The sequence below is a fragment of the Columba livia genome, chromosome Z, assembly GCF_036013475.1.
Source record: "Columba livia isolate bColLiv1 breed racing homer chromosome Z, bColLiv1.pat.W.v2, whole genome shotgun sequence".
NCBI lineage: Eukaryota > Metazoa > Chordata > Aves > Columbiformes > Columbidae > Columba > Columba livia.
In genome coordinates this window covers 41,963,813-41,978,089 of record NC_088642.1, presented here as the reverse complement: position 1 = coordinate 41,978,089, position 14,277 = coordinate 41,963,813, and the positions used below count along the sequence as shown (strand labels likewise).

Here is a 14,277-nt window from a genome sequence, read left to right as displayed (position 1 = left end):
TACACAAGTGCACAGGCATGAGTGGGATACTGGAATTTTACTCAGCCCTGGCTTTAGTTTCATTGAGTCTGTCCACAAAGTCCCTTCAACAGCACTTTGGATGAAGCTGTGTGCTGTGTGATCTTTAGAAGATCTCAGTGCTGCCGGCTGGACAAAATTCATCTTCTTCCACATCACCTGCCCTCCCTGCTGTTATGCATTTCTCCTCTCCCTTCCCCTCCCCTCCCCTTTCTTGTCTTTCTTCAAAATTCAAATCTATCACTGGAATGCTTCTAAACATGTACTGAAAACTATGCGACAGATTTTCACCTTGGGAATGTGGGCCAGACAGGTTTTGTTACATCCTCTGTTTTCATAGGACCATCCATTTACCTTGCATGTGGCCTTAGTTTCTGTGAACTGGAGAAAACATTATCCACTGACTTTATAGCAGGACAGAGAAAATAAACCTGTACTTGGTTCACAAAATGAAGTATGAACACTGTAGGAAAACTCAGAACCTGTTTAATTATCAGCTCCTGAGCTAAGGTTTATGTTTGCAAACAGGTAAACTACACATTACAGAAAATACAAAAAATACAGAATATTCAACAATATATCTAGGTTCTGAGGGAAGGTACACCTCACCATTGTATAATTAAAGCCTTGTACGAGTTATATCATGAATACAACAAAAGAGCATTTACTCAGAACATATACCTGAGATTCCACAGAGGCAGTTACAATTATAAGAGGAACTTCGTGTGTAGGGAGGAGACACAAGGCATCTTGGACCAGTCTTCATGTAATTTTCACTGAATCGTAGAATCATAGAATACTTTAGATTGGAACAGACTTTCAAAGGTCATCTAGTCCAACTTCCATGTCATAAGCATGGAAGAAGAGCTTTTACCTATGCATCAGAGCATTCTGGGAGTGAGAGATGTCCCTCTACATATCAGCTGTCCAAGCAATGTTATGGTTTCATGACCACATACAGAGTTCTTGTTGCTCCTGCATATTTACCAGATTTCATGCATTTTCTCACTCTGGAGGCATGACCCTCCACGTGTTTCAGCATTCCTGAGGTCTTTCGTGCTCTGGCCACCCAGCACCATTTTCTTTCCACTCTTGTCCACTGTTTCACCATATAAATTTGGGTTCTAATCTTCCTTCCACAGTATTCCAAGTTAAAAGCTCTGCTCCTGTCTCCTTGCTCAACTCCAAATTCGCAATGTAAGACTGGCTTCTGCACTCAGGCAGCCCTTGTTCAGCAAGTGTTCAAAGCTAGGCTGTGTGAATTCACAAGATCTTGAGCTCTTAAAACCTTATCCATACTCTAACAGAGTAACACATCTCCACAGTGATCTTACAGGTGATCCCAAATGGGATATTTTAGCTGCTGAACTGGATATATCAGATCATGATGACAGTTCTTCAGTGTGATCTCTGGTCCAGTTGAAAAACATGTATGTGTGGAAAAGGAGGACACTTGGACAACTTGTTTGATTTTGTGAAGAATCTGCAAGCCTAGCACCACATTACAGGAATAAACAAACCTTCTAAAGTATGTGGCTTGAGAAGGATGTAAGTAATTCAGTCTTGAAGTAGAAAGATCCATTGCTGGTCTGCAAAAAAGCCACTGTCACCTGTCTTCCTGCATGTGGGAGCAGAGATGCTCTGAAAATGTGACCCCACACACACTTTAAAAAGCTCCATAAAATAATGATGTATGATAAAAACATACTTAGGGTTTAGGTTTTTAAAAACAAACATGCATCCCTACCTATCTAGGCCTGAATGAACTCTCCCAGACTTCACTAGTATGAAAACACTAGCACCTGACATGCTGTACCTCTTAAATTTCTATGCCTTCAGACCTCAGCTTTAAGTACTTAACTATAATAACATGGGAAATTCTCACAGCTGTAGTTTGGAGTGTCTTTGCTGAGGTAGAAACGGAAATGTGGTCTAATATGACACTAAGAAAAGAACTAAATTCTGAGATTGGGCATATTTGAAAAGAAAAGTGGAAAGGATATCCCAATTTTATTTAGTTGAGGCCACTCTCCCTTTACCTCAACTTACATTTACAAACACATCTCAGCCTAAATAATCACAAGCAAGCAGGTGGGGCAAGACACTTAGTTTTTTCTTCCTCTCTTAAAAGTCGTTCCCTACTTCCTTGGTATGTCATCTGTGTTCTCTGTCTGCTTATAAAGCTGCCCAGAGCACAGACTCTGTTATTTTGCACATGCAACTCCTTCACATGATGGACACCCATTTATATGTAGCCTACTGACTGTTGTGTTAATACATGTTAAAAAACAACCCAAGTTATTTCTGTAAAAGAGCAAGTGATGAAACTTGGCCTCGAAGTCATCAACACGTTTTTCAGCACCTTTGAACACCAGGACCATGCTGCTCCTCTACACCGCAGAGTGACTGGTAGAGCTTTCCTTTCCACAGTGAGCCAGTCCTTTTGCATGCCAAGAAACGTTCCAGTTGGACAGGCTGTGTATTTGCATTTGCAAATGCTCTGCATTTGCCCCCTGCTCTCAATCATCTTTCTTGAGGCTTCCATTCACATCAGTAACTAGCTACTTGCCCAGCAGTATGCCTATTCCTGCCCTTCTTCAGGAGAGCCTCCCTTTTTGGGAGAACAAGATATATCCAAAGACAGTTTTCAGCAGTATGCACACATGCAAACCAAGGTACTGCAATGTTTCAAAAGCTGAATCCTGCCCTTCTGTAAACTCATGCATGATGACAAAGAAAGAAGAAGTCTGGGAACTAGGGCAAAGATGCCCCTGTTTCTGTTTAAAACATCAATCAGCCATAACAACATAAACCTGCTCAGTCATTTGGATCAAAAGTTTTAAAGTCCCATCACGTGTAGAAATAAAACAGCTCGGTCAGAACTCAGCACAAATCAACTATATGAACAAGGCTTGTTTCACTACAGGGTCCTTGAGGTCCCTCCCGGAACTTAAAATCTCTAGTGTAGCTCCTAGAAGGCTTTCAAACCACTATTATAGAGCAGCAGCTGTGTCCTAACCTTACCCTTCTGAGTATAACCTATTCATGCTTCCCAGGAAGTGTGTCTGACTGCACTTGTGATTTGACTTACTTTTAACTCTCTCTTTAAAAATACTTCTATCAAGAATCTATGTACGTAGACTGCTGGAGTTAATTGCTTGATGAAAAGATACAGGGAAATGCAGAGAACTCCAGATGTATTATGCACCTTAACTTATTGGTCTGAGTGCACTAATCACCGTGTAAAACAGACAGAGAGAGAACAGTTTTAATTTTCAAACACACAGTTCTATCCTTCAAAAGCATGTGGGAGAAAAATTTGAAAGCACTGACAAAAAACCTCTGCTCTTGTGCTCTCTACAAGTACCATAACCAGAAGGTAAACACAGTCAAAACCTGAAGCCTCTCACTCTTTTAAAACTTTTCATGTTTAAGAGGGACCAGCTGGACTGAGAGGATGGTCTTTGTTTACTACTATCAATGAGAGCTAATGGATGGCACAACATGTCTCAGCTACAGCAAATCTTGACAACAGTGGAAATTTTTTACCTACCTACTGTGTTTCTTTGCTGTCTGTGTGTAACAGTAAATCAGCCAGCAATGGAATCTCTCCTCTCTACCTTTTAGTTTTTCTAGTCTCTGAGAAACTCTGCCATTACCTGTTGTACACTGCAGCAATGTCTGCCAAGCACCTGCCCTGGCTCTGGGCTGCTTGGAGGCTTTAGAACTTTCTCTCCCTGAAATGAATACAGCATCTGCACCTACCTGGGCTGCATAAGTCTACCTGTCACAAATATCTTGCAATATGTGATTGCCTGACACTGGTAATACAGTTAAAGTACCATAGCCTATTTCCTCCATCCTTACTTTCCAACTTCACTTTACCTTAAACAGAATGGCCCCCTCCTAAAATGCAGATAATGCACATCCAGCCAATCTTCCCTACCCATGACCAGGCAAAAACATAAAACTTCTTTCTTTATGGGTCCACAAGTCCCCTACAGTTCCTAGTTTGTTCCTGAGAAAACTGTTTTCCCTGTTTACTAGCAGGTCTGCATTGCATTTTCCTGATCTCCATTCCTGGGTATACAGCATAAAAAACTGGGAGTGTGAACACATCTGCTAATCGTTGTCTCTGATCTTGAGTCAGGTAATACTAAGTTGTTCCCAAATTTAACCAGGTGATGAATTTTCCAAGGGTCTGTGAAAAATCTGTGCCAAATCCATTTTAAATGGACTACTTCAGGCCTTTGAAGTCTGGTGGCATCAAAAGGCATAGAATTTACAGAAGTTAATTAGTGACTTCTGGTACTAATGAAAGCAGCAGTATCAACACTGCTGTGTTTCTGTTACATGGGGCATACTGCACAACAAATTCCCTCAAACCCTAAAAGCCTGGCTGTTGCCTCTACTCTCTCACGAGTAAGTGCAACACAGATGTTTTGATTCACCTGAACCTTGGGACTATTCTTCTAATCCAGCTGCATAAGTCATTTGGCACAGAAAGCCATGCCCACCTCTTGAAGCAATTAAAGCATTGGCCTCAGGAAGGCTTGATGTTGCAGAATAAGTTTAATCAAACTAACTTTTTAATTGTATGCTATTCTTTTGTTTGAATAACCTATTTCACCATGAGTAGCCAAACTTAGCATGAGCCACATATTGTGAGTCATGATTGCTTGGTTACGGGGGCCCCGAAGACCAGGACTGCAGAAAACACTGTCAACAGATGCTGGAGACCATCTAGATGAGAAGGATAAAAGAGCTGCTTGGATGGATAGTCAAGGAAGGGAGCCAGGAGGCCTGCGTGGTTGAATAGGGATCTGTTGGGTATGCTCAAGCAGAAGAGGAGAGTTTACAGGTCATGGAAGCAGGGGCTGGCCACTTGGGAAGAATATAAGGCTGCTGTTAGAGGATGTAGGAAGGCAGCTAGGATAGCCAAGGCCTCCTTAGAATTACAGCTGGCAAGAGGGGTCAAGGACAGCAAAAAGAACTTTTTCAAATACATGGCAGATAAAACTAATACCAGAGGCAATGTAGGCCCACTGATGAACGGGGTGGATGCCCTGGTGGCAGAAGATACAGAGAAGGCAGAATTACTGAATGCCTTCTTTGTCTCTGTCTACTCTGCCGGAGGCTGTCCTGGGGAGCCCTGTACCCCTGAGACCCCGGATGAAGCCAGGTCAATGGAGGAGTTTGCTTTAGTTGATGAGGACTGGGTTAGGGAGTAATTAAATAGTCTGGACATCCATAAATCCATGGGTCCAGACAGGATGCATCCACGGGTGCTGAGGGAGCTGGCTGAAGTCATTGCTGGACCGCTCTCCATCATCTTTGCCAAGTCTTGGGAAACGGGAGAGGTGCCCGAGGATTGGAGGAAAGCAAATGTCACTGCAGTCTTCAAAAAGGGCAAAAAGGAGGACCCGGGTAATTATAAACCGGTCAGCCTCACCTCTGTCCCTGGGAAAGTAATGGAACAGCTTATCCTTGATGCCATCTCAAGGCATATCAAGGACAAGAGGGTTATTAGGGGCAGTCAGCGTGGCTTTACCAAGGGTAAGTCATGCTTGACCAACCTCATAGCCTTTTATGAGAATGTAACAAGGTGGATGGATGATGGCAGAGCGGTGGATGTGGTATACCTTGACTTCAGTAAAGCCTTTGACACAGTCTCCCACAGCATCCTCACAGCTAAGTTGAGGAGGTGTGGTCTGGACAATAGAGTAGTGAGGTGGGTTGCAAACTGGTTTAAGGAGAGAAGCCGGAGAGTGGTAGTCAATGGTGCGGAGTCTAGTTGGAGGCCAGTATCTAGTGGAGTGCCTCAGGGGTCCGTACTGGGGCCAATATTATTCAATATATTCATTAACGATTTAGACGAGGGAATAGAGTGTACTATCAGCAAGTTTGCTGATGACACTAAGCTGGGAGGGGTGGCTGACACGCCAGAAGGCTGTGCTGCCATCCAGCGGGACCTGGACAGGCTGGAGAGTTGGGCGGGGAATAATCTAATTAAATTTAACAACGGAAAGTGTAGATTCCTGCATCTGGGCAGGAACAATCCCATGTTCCAGTATAGTTTGGGAAATTACATATTAGAGGGCAGTGTAGGGGAAAGGGACCTGGGGGTCCTGGTGGACAACAGGATGACCATGAGCCAGCACTGTGCCCTTGTGGCCAGGAAGGCCAATGGCATCCCTGGGTGTATTACAAGGGGAGTGATTAGTAGATCGAGAGAGGTCCTCCTTCCCCTCTACTCCGCCCTGGTGAGACCACATCTGGAATATTGTGTCCGGTTCTGGGCCCCTCAGTTCCAGAAGGACAGGGAACTGCTGGAGAGGATCCAGCGTAGGGCAACGAAGATGATTAAGGGAGTGGAGCACCTCCCTTATGAAGAAAGGCTGAGGGAGCTGGGTCTCCTTAGTTTGGAGGAGACTGAGGGGTGACCTTATTAATGTTTATAAATATATAAAGGGTGAGTGCCATGAGGATGGAGCCAGGCTCTTCTCGGTGGCAAACAATGATAGGACAAGGGGTAATGGGATCAAGCTGGAACACAAGAGGTTCCGCTTAAATTTGAGAAAAAAATTCTCAGTAAAGGTGACAGAGCACTGGAACAGGCTGCCCAGGGAGGTTGTGGAGTCTCCTTCTCTGGAGACATTCAAAACCCACCTGGACATGTTCCTGTGTGACCTCACCTAGGCCTTCCCGCTCCAGCAGGGGGATTGGACTAGATGATCTTTTGAGGTCCCTTCCAATCCCAAACATACTGTGATACTGTGATGGCGGAAAAAGAGTATCCAAATAGAAAGCCCTCAGACATAGAATTACTATTGGACAAAAAGACACGTGGACAGCATTTGAAGGATGTGTGAAGAGCAGATGCATAGATTGTCAGGGTTTAAAAGCCCAAGCCTCTTTGGTCTCAAGGGTGGACTGTTTCTTTGCTGTCCCTTTCACTTTATTCTATGCTATGGAAAACTAGGGTCAAGAAGATTTCTTTAACACTGAGAAATTCATTATTATGAACAAACTTTTTGCTGCTGATGCAGTGAAAATTGGCAGTAAGAAAAGGAGATGGAACAAAACTTGCTTCAGAGTTTATGTTGAATTTTTGACTTTTCTTGCAAGCTGCAGGAGGGAGGGCTGGGGGTGGGAAGGTGCTGCCATCTGAATCAGTGTTACATTCTTTCCCACATCACCCCATCATATCACCCAACAGTTATGCTCCCTGCTATTTTGTCATGGCAGCCACTGAGTGTCACTAGCCCTGTAGGTAATTCCTCTTTATACTCCAGTGCATCAGCCTCACTCCTGGCATGAGGAAGCTGGACTGCCACTTAAGAGATATGATTTTGAGTTCCAGGTTTGACTTTCAAGATGTTGATTTCTTTCCTGTACGGTGGGCTGAAATTTAGCACTCAGGGTTTAGCTTGCTTTCATAGGAATCAAACGTCTTGAAGGCTGAGGAGGGTGCTGAAAAATATGCCTAACCCTGTGTGAGCAATGGTGGGGCAATGGAGGATGTCTAGTGACACTTTCTGAGGGGGTCCATTGACATCATGAGGACAACACTTCTCTCCATCATCTCTGCTGGTAGCGTAGGGCAGCCCAGAACTGGAAATGCTGGTGTTCAGTGGGTCTGGTCAGCTCAGCTTCTCACTGTTTTGACAGAAGGCAGGAAACAGGTCCTTAGCAGGTGGCCCTACATTCCTCTCTGGGAACAAAAAACAAGCAGTTATTGCCCTTCACTGGGTCTAAGTGCTTCCCTTGCTGGAGGGAGCAGAGCAGATATACTGAAAACTTTCAAGGCTTCAGATGCTCCAGTGTGGAAGATCAGAGAAAAGGATGCTTACATGAGAAGCAGTGCTTCTCAAATTTATATATTGAGAAATGGCCAAGGAATATTATTTGATTTTGCTTGATTTTTTCCCCTCCTAAGGTACTGCTTGTTTTACTTGCAGCTCAGTATTTTGCTAGCATCATGGTAATTGTTGGTCTGTCTGTGGTGGTAACAGTGCTGGTGCTGCAGTTTCACCATCATGACCCACAAGCAGGAAAGATGCCCAAATGGGTAAGTAAGTAACTTCTGTGGGAAATATTCAACAGCCTACTAAAAGAAAAAAATATCTAAAAGCTATAGTAAACTATTTATAGATGAGGGCAGAAGTTGTTCTCCATTAATCCGAAGAGTCAGATACAGACAGTACGTTTGACAGTTAAGTTTGCTATTGGAGGGAAGGAACAAACATACTAAATTTGGGTTTCTGTTAAAACTAGTATCTGTTATTTGGTTTTTCTATTTAAACTTACAATGAGGTGGTTTAGCCATTGCAGAGTTATCTTTCCCAGAACCAGCTTTCAAAGTGCTAACCCCATGGACAACACCTTTGGTATTTTTTCCAGCAGACGCCTCTACTGATAAAATATAACATTTCAAAGTTCTGAACAAACACTGGTCTCTGCTGGGCAGTTCGTCTGCTTTGTTCCTTACAAAGGTTCCCACTGCACATGGTGACAGAGCTGTAACCTCCCAAAACAAAGACAGGAGGTGAGGCCAATTTACTTCTGTCTTGAAATTGTTCCAGTTATGAGCTGTCTCCCTGAGTTGCTGGAAGATTAGGAACCCAATACCTTAGTGTAGTAAGGGTGTTGAATACTGAAACCAACCAGCTATGCTTCTCACAGCTTGGAGCTCCCTGTTACTGCACTACCAGAAGAAACAGAAAGGAAATGCTGTTGGGCTCAGTCTGACTGTAATGAGGAGATGCCTGGACTTCCCTGGCATGGAAATCTGCCTTCTGCTGAAGGCTCATCCACTTGTCTTTATGAAAAAACAATTTTGTGTGCTGCCACCTGATCAGTTCTCAATGCATGAGCATGTGGATCTTCTTTTCTCTACAGCAGCAGACTCTATTAGCCCAGTGAGGTCTGGCACCAACACCAGCTGGCTTTCAGGAGGAATTTGTTTCCTTTAGATTTTCAAGTTAAAAGAAAATTGTAGGCTTTTTTTCTGTCTCCTTTTCCCAAGAACAGATTTTAAAATAAGCAAGGTATGCCTTAGAAAAAGAATGAAAGCAGAAGCAGATACAAATAGTCACAGACAACTATCCACCCTGGTTCCACAGAAGCCTGATGGTACAGAATTTCCTGGTATTTCATTCACTGCATTTGTCATGCTAGACAATTATCCAGACATGATGTTAAATGTCACATGGTTACCAATGTCAGCCTAAGTACAGAATGGCTTTCTAATTTAGCCTCTCTGAAAATAAACCACAACATCAATGCAAAATTGAAAGAAAATAATTAAAAATAACATTTAAAAAAGTTCAGTAGCAATTAGGCATACTAACCATTATTTCTTTAAGTGCTGTATCATTTAAAATCATCTTAATTTCAAGACAGTAGAGCATGCGAATTCTGGATGAACCTGTATACTGCATGTAAGCAAGATCTGAGGGCATGTGTCTGGGTTAACATGCTTCAGAGGTCTATGTGGACAGGGTCTGCAAGCAGCATAACAGCCCCCATGGACAATTTTATTGTTTTGTCTGCTTTCTTGAGGAGCTTGGACACAATGGCTCACGTTAAATTTACTCACACACTCTGCATGTCAGTTCTTTCTCTCTAACAGTGTCTTGTTCTCTTGTCTGGAAACACAACATGCAATGAATTTTCACTGTTGAGGAAGCTTGTTCAATGGCCTGACAGCTGAACTGGTATAGAGTAAAAAAATGCCATCAGAAAGCAAAGACTGGAAGGCATTACTGGGAAGCACAGATGACAGACACTGAAATCTGTAGACCAGGCAAGCTGACAGGGCTGACACCTTAAGAGAAAAAAGGTGAATGCCAAGTGTATAGGAAAGAGGTTGACTCTACAAAAATTGGCATTGGCATCTCTGCAAGGAATGAGTGTGGCTCACCTATGTCAGATGTTTATTATAGAGACACTCTGAAAGATTTTTTCAATAAAAACAAGGAATTTAAGATAGCCATCTGCAGAAAAAAAGGAGATTGCTTCTCTGAAATTTGTTCTCTGCATTTCTAGTCTCTCATCCTGGCAGAGCCAGACACCAGTTTATTGCAAAGTTCTAACCATGATTAATTGGTTATTGTTACAGGATTGTTCTCACCTCCTGCTTAAATGGAATTAGCTGCTGGAGTAAGTTGTAGGGGAAGGCATTGGGCTTCTGTGGGAGCACCACCAGACCTAGAAGATAACTGAACACATTGTCCAGACACTCGCTTTCTTAACTGTTTGCAGTTAAGCATATTGTTTTCCATGGCTGTCTCTTAAGGATGCTGTGCTTGACCTTTGAACAAGAAGAAGGAATGTTAGTATTTAGCCTCTGTGTAGGTGCTCACTTCTTGCCTTACGCCACTGCTGAGAATTGTTCCTTCCTTTCCACTAATCTTTGATGACTTACTAGAGCTGACTTTTTTCCAAGACAGGGGTTTAAATTTGAGGTGTTCAGTCAGGAAAGTTGTTGGCTACTCCATTGAGGAGTGATAGCTGCTGGCCACTTGACACTTTTGATAATGTCTGCTGTGCTAGCTTGGAAAAGAGAAATACGGAAGGTCCAGCTGTGGAGTTTGAGAGTGGATAAGGTCAACCTGCGTCTGCTGACAACCAAGAGTGTGGCATAGGAGAGGGACAGGGAAGACCAAGCAGAGAGAAAGAAGAGTTTTATGGGAAAAGGCAAAAGCATTCTGGCTCTTTGCTGTGTCTAAACCAGGTTTGTTAGGTTTCAAGGCTTTTCTTTTGATATTTAAAACTTGAATGTGCACAGATTTGCTCAGGTGTTGATGCACTTTATCAGGACATCTTTAATTGGGGACTCTCTCCTTGGGACTAGGCCAGGCAGGTGTAGGTGAGCTAGGAGTACAGCTGTACTATGGTTAGCAGAGGACCTTGATGGAGAGGGTCACAGCAGTGTTAAGTTGTTGAACTCTGCAGGCAGCTGTTACCTGTGTTCTTTCTTCATGGAAACCCAGATATGATAATGCAGGTAAGAACATACATTCATACCGTCATGACTGGGCTGTTTTCCAGCAACTCATATGCTGCAGCTGCTGCTGCTGCAGACTGATGCCTTAGTGTTTGTGTTTTCAAGGAAACAGGGCATTTGGAAACAGGGAATTGTCACTGTCATCTGTGTATTTATTTTTCAAGGGAAATGGGTTTCATTCTAAGTGCAGTTTCCCCAAGAAGTAAATACTTTGTCTTGAAATAAAAAGTAGCATTCCTGTAGAACAGAGCTTTTTCACCTAACATCTCATTCCAGAGCTAAGGCAGGCCTATTAACATTTTCTAATAAGAAAGTTTGTCTGTCTCAGTATTTTGGAATTTCACATTACTGGAGGACTAATTTTTCTTTTCCCTTTGCCACTGCCACTGTTGGAATATTCCTAGTAATTAAGACCTTGGTTTTGTTCCATGTGTCCTTATGCAATCAGAGGACATTGTAATTTGGTTAAATTAAATGTAGGATTGATTGTTTAAGTTGCTGCGTTATAGTTTTCTATTTGTCTGTGGTGACCATGGAGGAAATAACAGAATATTTAAAGGCTCAATGAAAGCAGAATAATATGAATCACAGGAAAATAGTTTCTCAGGGTGAAAGATAAAAGATTCACTAGTGGGAGAGAAGCAGAAAAGCTCACAGAAAATGGCATGGGTCACAGAGTTTAAAAATTGTATAATCATCCTCCACTGGTCATAGATTTTTGGCTTTTACTGTTATTAATCCCTCTTGTGGTAATTAGTACCTCCTCCTTTTTGACACTATGCTTGTCATTAGAGCAGCAACTCAAATTACTAAGTATAATTTCCCCATTCCTGCGTCTATATTGTGCAAACACAGGTGACAATTCATCCTGCATCTAAAACAACCTTGGAGGCAAAGTGTGGTCCTGAGTCAAACATGGCTGAATTGACTGAAGCAGGATCCCATGGGGAGGCCAAAGCCAAAGCTCAGAAGTTAACCAGAGATCATGTTTATTCTCATTAAAGAGGCCCACCTGTCTTCCTGAAGGGACTCTCACAAGCACATTGCAACTGTTCATTTTGTACACACAACACCTGAAGGACTTCATAATTACAATATTTTACTGATTTAGTTTCCTACCCTTTGCACAAGATATTACTGATTTCACAGCCTTTTTATTGCCCTTCACAGGAAAGTTTACAAAAGGAATCACTACAAGCTCAGATTTCAGACAAGACATCTGAAGATCAGTTCGCTGGGAAAAAAACACTGGATGCACTGTCTGGAGTTAGCTCATTTGATTACTTTGACAAGAAATATATAGGGTACAACATGCCATGTGCATGGTAGAGCACTCCCACAATGTGTCAGTGCAGTTTTGCACCAGAACATAGCGGAATTACAGCAGCTAATAACAGCATTCAGACTTTGAACTGCCCAGCATAATTGATATATTTTTCTTTTGAAAAAAGCCTTGCTGTATTATGTGGCTGAACTCTTCAAAGGAGTATTAAAATGGCTTTCAAATAATTAAAAACAAACAAATAAACAAACAAAAAACAGCCAAGGCCATTTAGTTAGACTTAAACAATTGAGATGGTGATGGGGCATGTGCTAAAAACAGCTGTTAGTCTGGTGCATAGAGTGTTTTTTTTTTCAGCAGAATCTAAACTTTGGCCTTCCCCCCACACCCCAAATATTTAAGTGTATCTCTTTCCATACTATGTGAGAAATGGTTGAAAACCTTGCAGCCAATTTTCTGCCCTCTGCTCAGTTACGGATATCTGGGTTTGTTAGCTAAAAATAGAACTTCAAGAATCATCTTGTAAAGTGAGATTTTTTAGTCTCTTTTACCTTTTAAGCTAAGTGGGCATTGAACACCTCTATAATCAATACATGTCTGAAAAAAGGTCATTCTTGGGAAGAAGCCAGACCCCCCAAAAGACTAATTTGAAAGCAGATACCTGGAGAACACAGAAAGCAGTTGGTCTTTCTAAAGGACCATACAGACTAATAATAACAGTCACAAAAACCCTTTAAAATGCAGAAAAGTTCCCTTTATTTCTATAATGATAACTCTCTTTCAGGTCCGTGCCATCCTCCTGAATTGGTGTGCTTGGGTTTTACGAATGAAAAAACCCGGGGAAAATATAAAGCCCCTCTCTTGCAAATATAAGTATCCAAAGCACCATTTGAGCATAAGCAGCACAGAGACGAATGTCCTACCTGGGCACCAGTCCGGCAATTGCAACACGATCTATAGCTACCATGCAATGAATAATCCATGCTGCCCCCAGAAGAACGATCTGGGTAGCAAGAGTGGAAAGACTACTTTCCCCTTACCAGAAGATATTGAAGCTTTGATGGATACTATTCCAGTGATTATTAATATCCTGGAGGAAGTTCGGTTCATAGCAAAGCACTTCAGGAAACAAGATGAGGATGAAGACGTCTGCAGTGAGTGGAAGTTTGCAGCTGCTGTCATAGACCGATTATGCCTGGTTGCATTTACCCTTTTTGCCATCATTTGCACATTTACAATACTGATGTCTGCTCCAAATTTTATAGAAGCTGTTTCAAAGGATTTTGCATAAGGATTTCAAAGATGAGCATGATAATTTAGAAGTTAATTTTACCAGTTATTTTTCTATGTAGTTTAACTCGAGAAGTGTACTTATATGTGCTAGCATACACAGAAGGGGATGAAAATAATTTCAGGAGGTAATTATTCCTGATGTTGGTGATTGTAGTTACTGAATAGTAAACATATTGAGCTCTGTTACTTACTTCATAGACTAGTGCCATGTGTAATTTTGTCATGATCTGTGAAGAATGATAGATAAGATTTCAGATCTACAATATTATTACAAATTAAGATGAGTATCAATGTGTTACTATGAATTTGTGTACTTTTAGATATTGTTAATAATTTAAATGATCATTGATGGCTTCACAATGTTTTGTTGTTTCCAGTGTATTTGTGTTTTATCATTTTTGTTTGGTGTGGCTCTGACATTCACTTCTCAGATTTGACAGATGTATCTCCACAGCCTTATGATGCTGTGTGGTGTATCCACAAAAATAAAGTATGATCATGCTGGGTCTTACTAGTGCAGTGACTGGAGTGTTTCCTCAGTAAATATGTTAACAGAATGTATTTTTCCCAGAACATTACCTTTTTTTTTTTTTTTCCTTTTTTTTCATTAGGAAATGGTGGTTTCAAGGTCGAAAAAAATATTCGTTCTCCATGCAGCCAGTCACATGTGTCA

General features: G+C 41.9%; 2 protein-coding genes across 8 annotated transcripts in view; one reads left to right on the top strand and one right to left on the bottom strand.

Annotated features, from left to right (window-relative positions):
• Positions 1-14,115, top strand: part of LOC102095407 (neuronal acetylcholine receptor subunit alpha-7) — a 53,820-nt gene extending 39,705 nt beyond the window's left edge. For 3 of the 4 annotated variants that reach the window (XM_021296373.2, XM_005508829.3, XM_065045508.1), the window contains 2 exons: positions 7,980-8,089; positions 13,096-14,115. In XM_021296373.2, coding sequence (XP_021152048.2) covers positions 7,980-8,089; positions 13,096-13,602 — 617 coding nt within the window. In that variant the 3' untranslated portion in view covers positions 13,603-14,115. The remainder of the gene's footprint in view (positions 1-7,979; positions 8,090-13,095) is intronic. The other variant, XM_021296374.2, reaches the window with a different exon arrangement.
• Positions 1-14,277, bottom strand: part of LOC102089226 (metalloprotease TIKI1) — a 106,127-nt gene that overhangs the window by 7,338 nt on the left and 84,512 nt on the right. The window lies entirely within an intron of this gene.